The sequence below is a fragment of the Psittacula echo genome, assembly GCF_963264785.1.
Source record: "Psittacula echo genome assembly, chromosome: 12".
NCBI classification, from domain to species: Eukaryota; Metazoa; Chordata; class Aves; order Psittaciformes; family Psittacidae; genus Psittacula; species Psittacula echo.
Window position 1 is genome coordinate 3,024,450 of NC_137747.1, and position 19,282 is coordinate 3,043,731.

The following is a 19,282-nucleotide window of genomic DNA, read 5'->3' on the forward strand; positions in this document are numbered from 1 at the left end:
ATCTCTATGCATCCCGTACAAGATGTGGATTTTTAGCTAATCTTTCCTTCACCTCCTTACCCATTCCACCACTTACACACTGGTGGGGAGCCATGTGGTCTTAGCTTAAAATAGCAGAAAGTTTGCTGAGCTGCTGACCAAATGGGACCATTAACAAGTTATCTGACCTTCTGATGCCCTCCATCAGTCAAGCTGGCTGAAGTAAAGACTGGTAAAAAGCAGATGTTGCACCTGTGCTAAATATTTCATTCCTCGGTTTGGCCAATTTCTACATAAACATTTAATTTTAATATGTATGTAAGCTTTTTCTTGGCAAAGGAGTGTTCGGTGATGTGTTTAAATTAAATGCTATTGGTTTTAGTTAGGACTGGGAAGGTGCTTGAAATTAAGTCCATTTTGAGAGCTTTGCTAACTAGATGCCTTTAATTTGTTTCCTTTTTTAAAGTCAAGCGTTATGATTTAATAAAAGTGCAGTGAGGTTAATATTGTAATATTCTTCTAGATGGGCAGCAGATCTGGGAAATGGAGGCAACAGTGGACAAAGATAAGAGCCAGCCTGTAAGTATGCAAAACATTGGATGTCCTCTCCTCGAGCTTCTCAGACAGCAAGTTGTATTCAGGGAGTAGTTTTCAAAGAGCTTCTCAAAAGCAGAAAGAGCAGCTATCTTATTGCTGTGATGAACAAATGTCAAATGCTTAAGCAGTAAATGTATTGCAAAAAGAAACTATTCATTTAGCAGGAACCCACAACAAATTGAATAACTGCTAGATTTTGTGTTCTTGCAGAAGACTCTATTGTATCAGCTCAGTCCACTGCAGGATGCTGGCTGTCCTGACTTCCTTTCGCCTGCATGGAAGTCTTGGGTGCTCTGTACTTTGCAGGACAGGATTTGGACTATAGTATTTAAAATGAACATTAATCTTTCAAGGGAATGAGCCTCTTTGTTCGCTTTGCTTAATGAGACCTTACTGTAGTTGTTCAGTGTATTCAAGAGCTAGCACTTACATTGCCATGGGCCATGCCTGCCCTTGCGGAAGAGAATGGGAGACTCGCTGTTAATTTCCATGGAAGCAGGATCCGTCTTTGTATAAGTAAAAAGCCTATAGAATAATGAAGTTTATTCTAACAAGAAGAGGGACCTCAGCAATACAAACTCGTTCATCAAGCATAGTATGATTAACAGTGCTCCCACTTTCATCTTCATTCTGTGTGTTTTATTTGTAGCTGAGACTTCTCTCTCCAAGTTCAGGACAACATCAAGTACAAGAGAGGATACAGTACATAGAAACCAGCTTCATAGTACCAAAAATCGTCAAGTCTTTCACCGTCTGCCCTTTTTTCCTTCCTTCTTCTCACACCCTACTTTATAGTGATGAGTAGCAAGGTTTCTCTTCCTTTATGCCTGAATACATAACGGGGGAGATGCGCACAAAATCTCCTGTCAGCTTCAGTTACTAATCCTGCATTGTCACCTTGTGTTGTTTCAGAGCATGCTTTTTGTAGAAATACCAGAGTACCGTAACAAGCACATTCGCACAGCTGTGAAGGTGAACTTCTATGTCATCAATGGGAAAAGAAAAAGAAGCCAACCCCAGCATTTTACCTATCACCCAGGTAACTCTCAAGGACAGAGCAAGTTGTTGCCTAGTTCTCAAGAGCAAGATTATATTTTCTGCCACGTTGTTTTCTTGCTGTTATTTCAGGATCTGATTTTTACTAACTTAATTCACCTGAGTGCAGCTGAGCACTCAACAACTCTTTGGTTTAAATGATGCATGTGATTTATGATCACGAATTTCCATAAATTTAAGGGGACAGTTATCTTGGTAATAGGCTGCTGCTGCCCCATTCACTTGATGGAAGTTTGCCAGCAGCCTCAATGGGAACAGACTCAGTCTGTGACATGATATGACCCTGTGAAAACCATAAGCATTGCCTTCCCCAGCTGACGTGTATGGCAGTAAGATAATGTCAGGTCTGGGAAAGTAAGAAGGGCTTGGCATGGAGGAAGACGAGCAGTATATGTTCTTCAGCATGAGGCTGGTTGGGAAAAATATGAATGCTTTTCTGATGTTCTTCCTCTTGGGAATTGGTGAGCCATGTCACAATAAATGCAACAGAATTACTAATGAGATTCCCAGAATTTCTCAGCTTTGGCTGGGAGAAAAATATTGTGAGAAAATCAGGGTATTGTGTTTGCGGAAACCAGAAAGCATAAAATAACAGTACCAGACTTTATGCAAGCTTCAGATGATATCTTGACTAGTTTCTAAGGACAGGCAAACATTTATCCTTATTCTTATTTTAGTTTCCTCCAGCCTCAAAATCTCTGGTCCTCTTCCTGAATTTATGAACTGTACATAGGGTGTCACCAATGTGAAGGTTTTGTAGAGTTGTTAAATTGTTCTGCTATGGGATAGTATTGAAAAGCACAAAACTATCTCCACATGATGTCTAAAATAGACCACTTCAGAGAAGGAATCTTTATACTTCCAAAAAAGAACCCTGTTGCATGACAACACCAAGATTCACACAACTCTTAGTAAATCATGGTCTTTTAAAAGATGGTGTCAGAAAGGTCTTCACCTCTCAGTATGGAGGAAGTTATGTGCAGGAACTAAAAGGAAAGCTCTAGAATAATTCAAACTCTGCCTTTGGTCACTACTTAAATGTTTGACAGAAAAATTAGGAGTTGTATATGTCATGGGATTTCTATTTATTTAGCCTTCCTTTGAGATGGAAGTACTACATGAAACACCCATCTATGGCTCTTATTTTGCTTATGTTTTGCTTCTTTAATTCCTGAAACGAATTAAAATATGAGCTAAAGTATTGAATTTTTCAGCTTTAGAAATTTGTGGTTAAATAGTTCATTAAAGATTTTCAAGAACCTCTTAGTACAGAGTGCTTTCAAGAGAGACTCTGCCATGATTGCATGTACGTGATTTATTAAACTCAATGCCTGGGAGATACGAGCTTGCACATGCAAGTCTTGTAAACAGCTTATATCTCTTATTACTTCAAGGAAAACCTCTGTTTCTTATCAGCTTGTTACGAATAATATCCTTTGCATGCTTTGTTCTAGTACCATCAATCAAAACAGAGCCCATTGATGACTATGATCCAGCTTTAATCTGCAATACAGTACACAGTGGTCTGGGAACAGTAACACAGCCTTACTATTCACAGCATACAATGGTCACCGAATCCCCTTCCTGTCTTGTGGCCACTATGGCTCCTTGCCAGCAGTTGCGCTCAGGCCTTTCTTCTCCTGATTCTCGATACCATCAGCAGAATCCAGCCGCTGTAATATACCAAAGAAGCAAGAGCCTTAGCCCAAGCCAACTGGGCTACCAGCAATCCAATTTGATGGCTACACCAGTTGCTATTTCAGATGCCCATAGGTCAGTGCTGGTGCATGCTGGTTCTCCAGGCCAGACGTCAGCGGTGCTCCACCACTCTCCAGGCAACCAGCAGTCTTCTCCAGTGATTCACTATTCTCCAACCAACCAGCAGCTGAGGTGTGGAAGTCACCAAGAATTTCAGCACATCATGTGCTGTGAAAATTTTACATCCAACGTTGCAAGATCCAGCCAGCCGCAGGTCAGTCAAGCACAAAGGTTAAGTCCAAGTTCATATCCTACCGTGATCCAGCAGCAGACAGCCTCAGGCCAGCGAGCAGCAAAAAATGGACCACCGGTTAGCGACCAGAAAGAGGTGTTACCAGCTGGAGTCACTATCAAACAGGAACAGAATCTGGACCAGGCATATCTGGATGATGGTAAGCAATTGTCTTTTCTTGTGTGGGTTGGTTTGTTGGAGGGAGGGGGAAAGTTTAGGGCTTGTAAGTCCCACCTATTCCTTGTCACAAAACCAGTGTGGCCTCCTTTTGATGGTTGTGGATATCTGCTGTTTGGTCATCCTGCAGTTGGTGTTTTCATCAACTGCATTTTTGGTAGATGGCAATGCACTTTGGCAACCAAGCAAAAAACATAGTGCTCTGCAGAAACCCTGCTGTCTTCCTTCATGCCATGGAGTGAACTGTCAGGTTTTTAGGTGTTCAATTTTGTTAGTTTGGAAAATGGAGAATCTGAAGCAAAATGCACTTTTAAATTATTTTTTTATTATTCATATCATGGCAAAGTCCACTTTGTAAAATGCTTTTGTACATTTTGTACCCAAAAAAAAAAAAAGCCCATTGAACAGTCTATCAAGGCCTGTAATGAATGGGGTAGCGCTGCAGGCAAAACTATTGCAGATGTTCTAGATGAACAGTAGGACATTGATAAGTAAAACAATGCTGTTTCTTTGCTGTGAGCCAGCAGATTTAGCCTTTAGGAATAAATATAAGTTAGAGTAAAGCTTTCTTTGAACATATCCTGCTTATTCTTAGGTAGGCAGCTATTGGCAATCTGGTTGATTGGTTCTTTTATTAAAGCACGTTCCTTGCAAGAGGAAATCAATGCAAAGTTATTTGTGCAGCTGGATGTTGAAATCGTAAAGGCCACTAGCAAACTCAACACCAGTTTTCATGGCAGCAGAGTGATGTTGCTGGGTATATTGCTGCAAATATGGAGTGTTCTTATGCATGAACTACAGACCTGATTTTCATATATATTCACTGCTGCTGTCCTCGCAGTCTAGGCAACTGAATGCATGGTTTGATCTTGTGAATGTGTACTTGTATGTGCTTTGTAAGCTTCTAGTAGTCTGGAATTTTTACTGCAGTTACTCACCTAGAGTTGTGAAATTATGCCCATGAAAGCTTTACTTTCTTCAACTTAGGTACTGGGTGCCCTGTGGTTGTATCATGTACAGTCTGCACTGCTGGTTTTGTGGGCAGAGTAGAGTTGGATGGTTTTCTCCTTTAGTCTGTGTTTGAGATGTGGTTGATGTAGCTTTGGTGCCATCACAGTAAAATCTAGAGAGTTTTTACTGGTCCCCTTGCCTCTGAAGAGCAATGTTGAATCTGGTTTTAGCAGTGGCTGATTTAGGAGATTTGCTGGATCTGCAAGAATATAGCTAAGTAAAAGCCACTTCCCATTCAGGGAATGGGACATGATAACAAAGCAAAATAGTGTTTCTAATAGCAAAATTGAACACTGTGTTTTAAGGTACTTTTAATATGAGAAGCTTAGAGATTCTTCCATGCTTCTAAAAATATTTGGTACAGACCATGTAAAATAAATAAAAAGAAAGAAACTTTAAGTAAAAGCTAGCAAGCTTCAAAGTCAGGCCTGTGTCCATTTAAATGAACTCCCAAAATGGACTGCAAAATCAGTTTCATTGGGTTTTGAATCAGGCCAGTAACATCTCACTAGCATAGCTCACAAGGGATGTACTTGACCTCTGTGGTAAGAGAAGCCATTAGGCAGAATGGCATCAAGTTAATAATGAAATTCCAGGCTTCTCCTGGGGTGACTGGATCATCTTGAATTGATTTCAACTGGAGATTAATTTATCAAGTATGCCACCCAAGTCAGGCCAGGCAAGATTGGTCTCATGCAGTCTCTTTACTGACCTCAGTGAGTTTACATTAGCTAGAAATGTGACTTGGAGAATTGTGATTTACTTTAGGACTTCACAAAACATTTCATTCTGAACCGTTCAGGACTTGAATTGAAAAGCCACTTTGTTTGCTGCTGGGGAAGAGTGACTCAGGACATAACAAAAGCCGTATTTTTCCTGACTAGAAAGTTTATTTTTGTGCTTTATAGCATTAAAGGAAAGCAACCCCAAAGGCTTATGGAGGCTTTACCCTCAAATCCCTTTATCCAGAAAGCTCTTCTGAGATAAAGTGAGCTGTTAGGTCTTGCCACGATTTTTCACAGATAGATACTGAGATGATAGTTCCCCAGCCAGGCCTGGTATGAGTGCACAGCACTGCTGCTGCTGCTGCACAGGCTTAGGTAATCACCATTTCAGTGTCTTTCGCTTCCCTTCGCTCTTCTTCCCTTTCCCCATCTTCCTCCTCCTTCTGTGTTATTTGTCTGTATTTTCTGCTGACTGTCCAGCTTTCATCTCTTTCTATGGTTGTGACCTCCACTCATCAACTCTTGTCCTCTGCCTTCATGGCCAACGTGCAGCCTTGGAGTTCTGGACTTTGCTTCTATTCTGAGCTTGGCCATGAACTTCTTGAGTGACCTGGAACAAGCCCTGCTCTGTTGGTTCCTCATTCCTGAAGCTGTTGCCTCTCAGAGTGGCTATGCTCATCCAGTCTTTGTGCTGTTCTGGAAGTGACCAGAGAAGAACACCTCCTAGCTAACACAATAGCTATTTCTCTTTACCTCGCCCAGTGTCCTGCTGCCACTGCTGACAAGACCCTGCATTATTTTCTTACTTTCCCTTCTGTAAAAAGAAGGTATTTGTCCTTCTTCCTTCTGTAAAAAGAAGGTATTTGTCCTTCTTCCTGAGACCATGGTTTCTTCTTCGCTCAGAGTCTTCACTGGTTCATAGGGAACATAATACGGGGGACTTAGCACACTTAACCTGCCTTTACCTCCTGCCTTGTGAAGATAAGAGCTGGTTCCACCTGCACAGGAGGATTAACAGTCAAATGTGTCACCATAGCTCACAAAGCTGTAACCTCTCAAGGTTGAATAGTGTCAGCAGTCAGGCCAAAACAGCATGGACCTTAAGGGAGGTATTGGCAAATATCTACCCATCTTCTCAGGTGGATTTTGCCACGTGTGAGGACCTCTTTGTGCAGAAGCCGCACAACTGGTACAATCCATACTGGCTACCTTAATGGTAACTTTAGCATATCTGCAGCTCATTTCTGACCGTACTGCAGATGCAGAGACCTGCCATGTGCTTTCTTGAAAGGAGACATTTGCCCCTGTTCTCCTCTTGCCGGTGCTGCCTTAGAGTAAGAGGTGCCCAGCCCAGCCTATGCAGCCCCCTTTCCAGGTTTCTTCTCCCAGACAGAGTTACAGAATGTGTGGTTGCTGAAGGAAGGCTTTGGAAATCCAGAGGCTGCCTTTGGAAATGCAGCCATTAGGGAGACTGGTGCAGGTTAGACATTGCCACACATGTGTGTATCTTCAGGTACATGTTCTTCCATATATCTCCATATTTCTTCATCAAAAAAATATACCCATCTGTAACTATATCAAATAGTAGAGAGTTGAATCCCCAGAGGAAGGGACTATTCATGAAAAATTAGCAGAGAAACCTTTGTTCCACACCTCTGCCTTGGAGATTCATTCCTGTTGGAAATACTCTGGAAGTCAAGATAGGCCATGGTCAAGAGATCCTTCAGGATCCTTCAGGGTGTCCAGGCTAATGCTGGCAAGCAGTGATTAGCTTCAAATGCAAGTGAAAGCCATAGTCTCTCTGAGAGAGTGCTCAGCATGTTTCAGCCGAGGCCTCATCTTAATATTATTCATAACCAAAACCACCCACAATGGTAAAAGTTACACAAACAACCACAGAAATATGCTGACAAATAAAACTTAGTTCTTCCAGGACTTTCAGAGCAACCAGATTAGCACTTTAAAGTACAAATCCAGTTAGAAATTCAGTTACTTGCAGCACCATCCAAAATCCTTTGGTGGGGCAGGATGGAGAGGGCTTGGGGCACTGGCCATGCCCTGGCCTGCTCATGCTTGTGCCGCAGGGCCAGAGGTTTCCTGTGTAGCTCTGGGGAAGCCACCGAGCTGCCTTGTGCCACTGTTCTGCATCTGCGACACAGAGATACAAGGCTCTTTCCATATACAAATAATGATTGTGTAGCTCTTGTCTTGAATGTTATCAACTTGCCTGCCTTAGATTTAGTTATTCTTTTCAGTTCAGCTGTCATGTCATATGCTTTTTACTTTACAAAGAAAAACGATCATCATTATTCATATAGTAACTAACCACATCTGACACGCAGAACTGCCTGCTTCGTACAGCAGCTCTAAATTAGTTTTGGTGCAATCTTTAATGGAGAGGAGAAAAGCAAGGCAGCTGCTTGTGTAGTGGTTTATCAGTCTGCCGATCAGCAGAGATGCTTCATAGTGAACTCGTGTATTTCACAGAAAATGTCAGACACAGCAGATAGTTCTTTAGGAAGTGGATCTGCAGGGTGCCCAGCGTGATGCTCGTAAATCACCCATTGCTTTCAATCACCTTCACTAAGAGCCATGTGTTAATTTCTGCAGTTCTGCTCACCGCAGCAACCATTGCCCTAACCATGGGTCTCATCCCAAACCATTTGGAGAGTGCTAGGTCCCTATATTTTTGTGTGTGTGTTCTTTCATTCAACAACAACAAAATCCAAAGTCTGCCTCCAGAGTGGCGCAAAATGAAATTCAATCTCTTCTTTCCTCCGTGTTCAGGAAGAATCTTTCTTTTCTGACCAGCTCTTTTCTCCTTAGGCCGGTAGCTGTTAGACGCAAGCCCGAGCAGGGTGTACCTCCAGGAAACCCCGGGTCTCCTGGGGACCCAAGAATCAAAGCTACTGTGTCAGCCTTGAGTAAGCAGCAGGCAGGGACTGAGCTCTTTCCTGCCGGCTTTGGTCTCTTGCTGCCCTCCTCATTGACCCGTGCTGGTCCTGCGTGTTCCCTGGGGAGACCAGCGTGCGTGTGTGCATGACAGGAGAGGGTCAGGACAGCCAGGAGGGAAGGCAGGATGCAGGCCTCCCCCTCGCAGCCAGCGTGGTCCTCATGGCTTTGGCTCAGATGCTAGCATGTTGTGAGCATCCTGCTCGCCCTCCCCAGCCCCTGCACAGTGGATGGAGGAGGGATGGCACGAAGCCAGCTCTGTCAGCTTGCTGCCAGCTGGGGATTTCCCTGTGCCGGGGAGCCTTGGCTGCACCATAAAGGCAGTTTGAAGCCCTTCGTGCATTGAGCAGTGGAGCAGCACTGGCAGAGGCCGGGGGTCTGGCCTTACCCGGCCATAGAGAAGCCACTTTTCTCTCTTAACACTGGGTTGATTTCGTCCCCAGAAAGCACAGAAGATTGTGGCTTAAGAGCATGTTTTAGTTTGGTTTGTAGTTGTTATCATGTGTCCATGCAAAGTAAACCAGCAATACAGGGAAGGGGGGGGATGTGCTTGTTTCCTGGCATTTTAGACAGGAGTGAATTTGAATGTTGCAAATGGGCTGCGGTTCAGTTAGAGCAATAATTTACATCAAAAAGAGCCGTGCTCTGTTTTTAATTAGAACTGCTTTTTCATAGAAGGTGTGGTCATTTCTGCTTAGGCAGAGTTTGACTAAGAGTGAAGCACATACGTTCTCTACCGCATTTTGCTCAAATGCTCTAGCAAATCTCTGTATTCATCAGAGTCATTCTTGAAGCTCTGACTCATATTATTCCAGATTTTCTTTTCTCTACTGGGACCTTACAGCACTCCATGCTTTATTTTTGGATCACTGCTATTGTAGGTTTGTGCTGCTTTAGGATCTGACTTCCCCATCATGTGTCAGGGTCTTGCTTTTCTAGAGGCAGTATTTAAAGAGAAGAAAAAGGTGGTTCTGCTCCCAAAAACCTGTAGTGTGTTGGCAGGAAGCTGGAAGAGCCGTGTATCAGGAGACAGGTCTCCTGGGTTGTGCCTGAGCAGAGTATTTAACTTCCCTGTAGCTCAGTTTACCATTACTAAAAAGTATCTTGTTATCTCTAGTACAGTTCAGCATTTAATTCATTCGTGTTACTAAAACTCACATGGATTCTCAGAAATAAAAGCATCTGTATACCTGAATGAGAACTAAGTATTTGTATTGCTACGGCAGGCTGGCATCTGCTGTTCTTCACCTCTAGAAACAATTTGCTATTCAAAACCTCAGCTGCATCCAGCCCTTTTTCAAAACTGCTTTCCCCAGCAGTGTTTCTGAGCGCCTGTCCTGCTGCCTAAAAACATGCAAACCAAAACAAAGCGAGAAAAAGAAATCAGTGGAGGAAGGAAGAAAATGAATCAAGTGATTAAAACCATAGTTCCACTGGCACCTCTTTGTTCTCGAGCTCAGGAATCTTTAATTGGTGCAGTAAGTGCCCACAGGCAAGTTGTGTTACAAAGCGTTTCCTGTTCAAAAGAACATGCAGACTCCATTAGGAGACCACGGGCACAGCCGCCAAGAACTGACACTGCAGGATGGGTACGTGGTGCCTCAGTGGGCTGGATCTCACCATGAACTGATGCTCCAAGTCAGTAATCCCCAGTTCTAGCCATTTGCTGGTGGAAGGCATGCCACTGTTTGAAGGCTACGCCAGTGGACTGTTATCAGCAGAAAGCGCTCAGTTTTCAGAAGGCATCAAGCACTTTTCAGTGATAGTTTTGAAATACTGGCAAAGAGCTACTCAAAATAAAGAATTTGTTCCTGGAGTTGAAAGCTTCTAAACCACAATAAAGTCCTTTCCCAGACTTGCTGTCCATTTACTCCATGCTCATGGCATTCCTTAGGCGGTCTGAATCACAGACAGCAGACAGCTCTTATAAAGAAGACCATAGACACCCATGTGTTGGAAGACATCTGCCAAAATAGACCATACATTTACTTTTATTCCTTCAATCCACTTTCAATTTAAAGGGATAAAAACAGTAACATTTTTCAGTCCAGTGACATTATTCATCCAGTGACACTATTCATCCAGTGCAAAGAAATGGTAGTGAAAGAAAATAATTGCACTGCAGAAAGAAGCAGATGAGCTTTTCCCCAGCTCTTACAGGTGGGTGAAGTAGGGCACAGAGCCTTTAAGTGACTTGCAACAGCTGATGAAAAAAGTCAACTGCTAAAACTGTAACTTGCCTTGGGGGGATCCTAGGCTGCTAGGTCTCCCCACCTGCATCCCTCGTGCAGAGGTGGGGGTACCAAAGGTGTGTGGAGCTGTTGTCCAGATGTGCAGGAGCTGAGGCAGCACTGGCCATGCTGGGAACAGGAACACCTTATTAAGAGCACACTCATTTCTTAGGGCAAAGACTGGAGACAGAGAAAAGCTGCTGTATAAGCAAGTACAGGATGTAAGGAAAAGGAATCAGTGGTCTTCCTGCCAGGTAGGGGTGACACTGGGTGCTTTATGCAGAAGTTCTCTCAGTCCAGTCAAAACCATAACTGTTCTGACAACATCTTTTGAAAACAGGAGCTTTGGAGATGAGAAGCAAGAAGTGTGCAGATAGGAAATGGCTTATAACAGAACTGTGCAAAGCAGGAAAGGGGGTTAACTCCTTCTAGTGCTAAATTCACCATTTCGCAATGAACCAGAGAAGTGCTCTCTGGAAGCCTTTAACAAGGCTTGTTTCACACTTGAGGAGCTTACCACATAACTGTGCTGGTTAAGGTGGTTGATTTCTTTTTTTGTGTTATTTTGCTAACACAGCTGATCTGGTAAAAGCCCTTGTATAGACACAGCTCTGTTGGTGTAAAAAGACTGGAATCAGCACGGCTTATGCCAAGTCAGGGAACCACCACCGGCTGTTTCACTGAAAGGCTTTTGTACTGGGGATGACTATGTCTGCATTACAAGGAGGGTTTCCACCGGCAATGCCAGTGCTGTTAGTCTGGCTAAACTTGTGAGGGTAGCTCCAGCCTGTGTGATAGAAGGGATTTTCACATGGGCAATAACTGTACAAGCTTAGCCTGCTTGCTTTGGATGTTGACCACCTCAGAATGAATCCTAGTGTTAGTAAGTTCCAGCAAAGATGATGCAATGGGCTGAATTCACTGACTAGAAAGAAGCTTTGCTGAGGGGAGTTGTACCCTCCCTCAAACTATATAAGGAACATGTGTCCAAGTGCTTCTTTGTCCTCCCAGTTTATCCTGTTATCTCTCCTTTAAAATGTGCACGACGTAATTGAGTAAGTATAACCAGTGATCTGGCAGCTCGAAGCTTTTGCTAATTCTTTGCAATTTCAGTGTGAGTCTTGGAATATTTATAGTGACTTAAAAGTCCACGTGCAGGTGACTGCAACAAAGGACAAGAGTTATTTTCTTCTGAGTGATCTTTTCAAGTCTGGTCCAAGAAAACCCAAACCATTAAAAATATGAACCTTGTTGTTTTGGTCTTTCAAAATCCAGGCAGACAAAAATGATGCAACTTAAGGGGGTGGGGGATTGATTGCATGATTTTAAAACCAAGTTCATGATTATTAGAGGCCTGAGTCATGAGTGCTGAACGCTTGGGTTTGGCATTGCTGCTCCTCACAGTTTGATTTGTTACAAACTGTGTTAATGCTAAGGATGTGCAAATGGGGGAAAAGGGTAGGGGTCCTTTCTCCCCTTACAGCTCAGTGTAATACACTGGGAGGATTCGGCTCCTCCTGCGATGGACAGTGAAAAGGCATCTTGAGCCATTTTTGAACTGCACTTCTGAAATCTTGCAAGCAGCTGCAGAAGAGCCCTGCTGCTTTGAAAAGTTTGGACAACATCTGCACATTTCTCTAACTATTGTGAAATAAAATGCTTGGCAAGGATAACCATCTTAAAGATGTACAGCCTGGTTATGGTGCAAACTGAAAGCCAGTTAGAAAGTCTTCCACTATAGAAAAATGGCTGGATTCTCAGCATTATTCACACAAGCAGAACTTTTCCAGTTAAGGCCACATCCTTCCAAGCAGCATGGATAGTTAATGGGGACTTGTTGTCTCTACAGATCTTTTCTCTCACAAGTGTGAAGACCTATAGGTGATTCATTTAAAATCCATTTTTCTTCTTCTTGCTTTTCATACTTTGTTTCTTCTGAAAATATTATTATTATTTATAAATTCCTGGCCACTTTTAAATGAAAAAATGATGATGAATCATATGAATTTCTCATCAAAGTTAGTTTTCTTATGAGAACTCTTAAGTAGTGAGAGCTTTTCTGTCCAGCAGAAGCTGGTATGGCCTTATGCTCCCCAGTCATTTTGCAGTGCTGCTTACTCACCAGTTCCAAGAGACTTCTGAGCTCTCATTTGGATGCAGTATGTTTTTGGAGGAATTTTAAAAGCAGACTGGACAAATGTACACGAAGACAATCCTGCACTGGCTGTGAGAGGTACCAGATGACCTAATAGGTCATTCCTACTTCTCTGATTTGAAAAACAAGCAGCACATCTGTAGTCATGCCAATAGGAGAGTCAGAGACAGGGGGAAAGAGCAGCAAATACTTGAAGACCACAGAACTCCCTTCCCAGTATATGAGCTCTGAGTTTGAATTTTCAACCAGCTGCTGCTTTCACACTTTTCCTCATTCTGTAATGTATTTTCTTCTGTGTTTACCAAGAAGAAACCAGAGGAAGGTAAAAGCCAGCCTAAAATGTATAAACGATGCAGTTGTGTCTGAGTTCTGAGTCATCACTCCAAGTCCCCATGCTTCAATTTGGGAAGCACAGAAACCTGGGCGTACATCCAGCTGTGAATTTCACAGCTGGATCCTCTCTCTGAAAGGGGTCTGCACAAAAATCCCTAAATGCAAGTGCTCCCAACGTTGCAAGCATTCACGTTCTCCAGTTTAGGTGCACATCTACTAGAAATGCTACAGTCTGTTTGACAATTAAAACTCTCTATACTGGCATGATTAATGGTCTGATAGCAATGACTTTGAAAACTTGGTTTTGAGTTGGATTTAACCAGTGTTAGGTATAAAATAGTTAATTCTTCAGCTACAATTAACTAGAGAAAAACCACTGAGGATCAAAGGGCTTTGACAGTAATGTCTGTGTGACTCAGCAGGGCAACACTATTTCACTCAGTGAGAAACTGCTCTAATACTCTCCATCTTCCCGCAGGAAGGTTCTCCTAATCCACACAGTTCCCATTTTAATCGGGCCGTGTCCTTTAGTGGGTTTTTAATTTGGAAACTTTGCCCTTCAAAACAGGCTGAACTCTGCCCTCAGCTGAACAAACACAGTTTCTTTAGAGTGAAACCATAGTTGAACTAGATGTAGTGAGACCAGTGCTATTATCTGCCTGTGGACGTTGGAATGAGTGATAGGTTTGCATCCAAGGGAGAATGTTTCCACGTGGATAATTGTCAGGTGTGGAAGTAAAGGTCAAAGTGGACTGTCCCTTGCTTCCACTGAGCTGTGCATCTGGGCACGTTTTGAATGGTGGGTGGTGGGAGAGTGCTGGCAGTGTGGTGGTTGTGTGCCAGACCTGCCTGTGCACCCAGGCAATGCACACTGCGTGACCAGGAAACCTTGAGGCCCTGCAGGAAGAGCCAGATGATGTCACAGCAAAGTGACAGCACAGTTTAATCCTTTTTCGATGCTGACTTTCTCTGCCTTTTTGCAAGGACCCTGAACCTTCCCTTTTAATGCACAAACAATAATTTGGGCTGGGGCGAAAGCAGCAGTAAATTGGAGGAGTGTGAGTTTACAATCATTCCCTCTTGATCATCTATGCCAGAGGAGTCCAGTCAAAGATTCCCAAATTGTGGTGTGGTTTGGTTTGGTTTCTTAATGATATATGACTTCATCATCTGTGAATGAATTGAGTCAAATGTAGGACAAATAGTGAGACACATGAATGACTCTTATGACATTTGCAGTGTCTCGATGGGTGCTGGTTTATTTAGGTGGTTTGTAAGTTTCTTTGGAAAGAGTGAGAATGACTAGATGAAGGGGGAGCCACTTCAGAAGTATGGGAGTCAATGGTGAAAGTATTGTGACAGTTAAACCTCCCTGGGCTAAATGTCTGTCATTATGAGCAACACAGCATTGGTTATTTTGTAAGAGCTTGGTTCCAGGAGGCTGTAGCCACAAGGCCAGGGGAAGCAGGATGATGTATCAGACATTGCAATCCCTTTATGATCAAATACCTCCTGGTGCTCATGCTGGGTCTTCATCAGCCACTTCGGGGTTTCTGATTCTTACCAGGAGGTAGCAGGGCTGTTCTCTGAAAGTGTGGAGGTCCTGACTTCGAAAGGCACCTGTGCTCAGATGCTCTGTGTGGTTCGGGTACACCCAGCTTGCCCCCAGACAGTGCCTTTAGCTGCTGCTTTTCAGGGGAAGGAGTACTGCAGGGGTCACTCAGGGCAGTGCTGTACCTGTGCTTAAACCTTGTGTTTCATGGGTCTGTCAAAGCCATGTAAAAATTTTTGTAGATCAATGGTCAGCCTAGGAACCTGTCCTTAGGACTTGGGGAAGTCCCTCAATTCAAGGTACTGGATAGGAAGTGATTATAATTTTGTACAAATTAATGTTTGCAAAGGCTGGAAATAGTCTACAAATACTGGCCACTCTAGGCATTGGGTAGGTACAGTGAGTAAACTGGCTTTTTTAAACCAGAACTGAGGCAAATCAAAGGAGGACTTTTAGCAGCTGCATTTTTTAATTACATTGTGTTTTGTGGGTCTTTTTTCTTTAAAATTACATTAAAATTTTTCTTGTCTGGTTTCTCCTCCACGCATTTTCATTTGCTTTAAATGCGGTGCTGTCTCCTTCCCTGGAAAGCACCCTAAGATCCTGATTTCCAGCAGGCAAACTGTAGGGTGAGATTTTCAGCTGGGTAGGCTGAGAACTCTTCTCCTGAGGTCATCCTGCAGCTTCATGTCTTCAAATAGCTTTTACTATGTTTTCAGATATGTTTCCTTTTTAAAAAAGTGCCAATGATGTTAATACAAATTTGAGCTCAGTATAAATGTTATAGTCTACTATTAAAATAAAAAGCACACAAAACTGTTATGTCTATTTTAGAAATGAATATCCATGTGTTTTATACTTGGTTACATTTCATAGCTCATCCCATCTTCAAAGCTAGTGCAAGTTTTAGATCAAGATTAAGAAATGCCAAAAGTTCAGGCTGTTCTGGTAATGGTCTTGGTTGAGATGTGGCATTAAATCTCCTCCAGCTTTTCCTGTCATGCCAGAAAGCATCTCTGCCTTTCAGAAGCCAATGCTGAGCGTGAGTGCCTCTGCGGAAAAGCTGGATGAAACCTCTCCCGCATGTGACATTCCAGTGCAGCTATCGGGCCATGCAAATAATCTAGCCCTTAATCACAGCTAGACTGTAATATTTACTAGCATTTCAACAGATTGTGGTCAATATAACAAGACATTCATTTCCTTCTGTGTATGCAACAAGAGATGCACACAGTTGATGGCTGGTTTATTACAGGAAGCTTGCATTGCCGCATACAGGCACACTGTGCTGAGGCCAGCTCAGTTTGGGAGGATCAGAGGCTGAGGAACCCGAGTGATTAGCTGAGAGCAGCCTCTCCCCCAGCCGCTGTAGCAGAGGTAACTCGCATCGTGCCACACAGACCAAAACCTCTCGAGGATTTTTCTCTTCACGCTGCACTCAGCCAACAGGCAGATGCACTGGTTATCTGGGGAGTCCCTGTCTGTGGCACCTGGACAAAAATGCTTTGGCAGGCGTATAAGCAAGGAAATTAGTTTTCTTGTCTTCAGAAAACAGTGCGCGCCATCACGCCTGGATAGATCGAATTTGTTATGATAGCAAAACAAGTTCTATGGAAACCATTGTGAACCCTGGAGTGAGGCTGCCCAGGAGAGTTGGGGAAAGCCGCTTTTGTTTGTTGTGCTTGGCATCATTTTGCTCTGGATGAAGATGCTTTAATTTTGTGGGGAGACCCAAGAGAGCATTCCTCTTTTTCCATACCAGAACGCCTTCCAAGCTGGCATAAATGTCCCCTCTTTCCAGCTGCTCCTTTCCAAACACACTGTGCCTCCTAAAGATAGTCTTTACAGTGGCTGGGGCTGGTGGAAAACATGAAGCCTGCATGGATTAGCACAGGAATTCATCTGGGCTGACGAATTGGGTTTCCCTCTATAAACAGCAGTAGTGTTTTCATCTTCTGGACAGCACAGCAAACTTCACGTCCTCTTGCTCCTCGCCCCGTCTCTCCCACTGCATCCAGGCCAGCAGTGGTAAAAGACACACTAAGGCCTGCTTATGGGGGATGAAAAACAGCACACGCTTCAATGAGGTGTTTTAAACTATCTCTCTTCTCAGACAGGTTTTTTCCAACCCTTAAAAGAGGTGATAGGGTTATTTTGGTTTTTTTCTTTTTTCAGGTTGTTTTTCTTTCCAGGTAAAAGGGAAATTAAAGTAATCCCCTCTCCACTGGTTTTGTGACTGTACAAGCAGCTCACATGAAATATTTTCTTCTTTGTTTAACTTCCTCTACAATGTGCTTATCATTTTGCAGGAGTTAGGGATTCCCAAAAGAGGATTTCTGTCTACCCCTTTCCCCTGGAGCTTTGGGCACACAGAGGCAGGGTGGCAGGAGCACAGCCCTGCACTGCATCACTGCCTCCAGGGCCTGTCCTAACCCTCCCAGTGAAGCACTCCCCCCAGCACACCACTGAACACCTCTGCTGCAGCAAATACGCTTTCGTGTCACTTAGACTTTCTTTTATAGCTTACTTGGTAAATATAATCATTATGGGTTATTAATCACCTGACGTGGCCTCCATTATTGCTTGGGAGAGAAAGACACATAAAGGGCAATTACATGATCAGGCTATATTTAGTGGTGGTTTGATTTACCTGACTGCTCAGGAATGGTCCATGTCACTGGGTAACTGAGCACGGGATTAGAATTGTGTGGATGGAAATGGGGGGTTCGGGCTTCTGCCGTCAAAGGGAAGAATTATTTAAATAATAAAACCCTATCACTTAACTTTCCTTTTTCACATGTATAACACACACCTCATTCAAGGTTTGTTCCTTGGATATAAGTCTCAGCAAGCCCCCACCTCCTCCTACACTGCAGTCTCTCGTGTAGGCGCTCTGGATCCAGCCATTCTCCACCTCTAGCAGGGGTGTCTGCTCTGGGATAACGGGAAAGAAGAGAGGATTATTGTGGCTTTGGGAGAGAGCAAGCAACTGAAATGGGCATGGGAGAAGCATACTGGAAGGAAAAGGTGCAAGGGTAAAAGGCATTACCCTCCTTCATGTATACCTGCCCTGTTTCCGAATCATGGTCTTTTTATACAAAACACAGGTTATACTCATGACAATATGGGATTTTAAAAAACAAACTGCAAAAAAGCAGAAAATATATAGAAAATCACTATAGCAATGCTGTAGTGTTTTGGAAGTTTATCGATTCACAGTATCTTTATTATGCTGCAGTTCACAGTGTGAGCATTGCCAAGCATTCAGAAGTCAGGGTCAGGATTCTGTTGGCTGCAACTAAAATATATTCTTTGCCACATCATTTGATGTAGATACTTATTTGTGCAGTTCTGATGCGCACTCTCATCTGATGTGGTTGTGATGGAGTTAAGCACCGTTCCCATTACGGCAATGAGGAGGCTGCTCAAGGGGAGCCCCTGGGTGCTCCCAGGAGAGGAGGTGCTAGCCAGAACGTGGCTTTTCATGTACAGTTGCTTTAAGCAGGCTCAGTGGCTGCCAAGAGTTTTGCAGCTGGAGCATCAGCCACACTGAGCCCAAGAGGAAAACAAAACCCAGCAGATTTCCAAAATACTAACAGCTGGATGCAGATGACATTTCTTAATCCACAAAAAATAAGAAAGAAGCCCAACCCAAACCAAGCCACTCTCATGTTGCTCTCTGTCCCCCTTCTGATGCTGCCCCAGTGCAGTGGGAGGACCAGGCTAGTACGTAGCACAAGAAGAAATGCACCTAGGGGATATTTTTGGGGCACCTATCACAAATGATGAGAGGGGCAAGAGTTCCTACTGGAGACAATCGCTGTCTTGAACTGTACAAATTGCCTCTTTGTGGCCAACTGCAGCCGTCTGTATTCCGATCATCCTTCAGATCTCCACCAGGGTTACAGTGACCAAATTCTCTCTGGAGACTCTGCTAGCTGTTGCTATTAACAGTGGTGAATTCCAGCCCAAATATAAACTGTGCTATTATTTTTAGGATTGATTTCAGTCATGTCAAGGGGACCCACTGAGAGGAAAGCCCTGTTGAGTGACCTGCGGCATAGCCAGCATGGATCGTGTTCCCCCCTCACTTTCTGTGTTGATGGGCCCCACAGAGATCTTGGCTGCTGGCTTGGCCATGAGGCATAACCGATCTCTGCTTGATGGGACTCTTCCAATGTTAACGATTGCTTCTAGCTCACAATGTGAAGGTTTTCAGTTCCATGATGCTCCTTCAGCCCTCTCCTAGTACTCACTGCAGCATAAGCCTGCTCTGAAGTCACTATGGCTTATCCACCTGCTTAAACTCAAGCGCTTAAACTCAAGCGCATTTTTACCTTCATAGCAGAGAAAGGAAAGCTTCTGTGGCAGTTTATTCTTTCCCACCAGTAAATTACTTTCATTTTTAGGTGTCATTTTCGTACTACCTAGAATATTCCTTCCCCTTTACCAGGCACCAGCCTGTTTTGCTGCCAGCAGGTAATTCCAGTGTGGTTTGAAGTGTGGCAGATGCACTTGCTGCCA

General features: G+C 43.5%; 1 protein-coding gene across 1 annotated transcript in view; it reads left to right on the forward strand.

Moving 5' to 3' along the window:
• The window catches only part of NFATC2 (nuclear factor of activated T cells 2), a gene marked incomplete at both ends in the record, with an annotated part of 84,583 nt that overhangs the window by 52,914 nt on the left and 12,387 nt on the right, over nucleotides 1-19,282 (forward strand). The window contains 3 exons of the mRNA XM_080627622.1: nucleotides 503-558; nucleotides 1,489-1,615; nucleotides 3,087-3,782. Coding sequence (XP_080483748.1) covers nucleotides 503-558; nucleotides 1,489-1,615; nucleotides 3,087-3,782 — 879 coding nt within the window. The remainder of the gene's footprint in view (nucleotides 1-502; nucleotides 559-1,488; nucleotides 1,616-3,086; nucleotides 3,783-19,282) is intronic.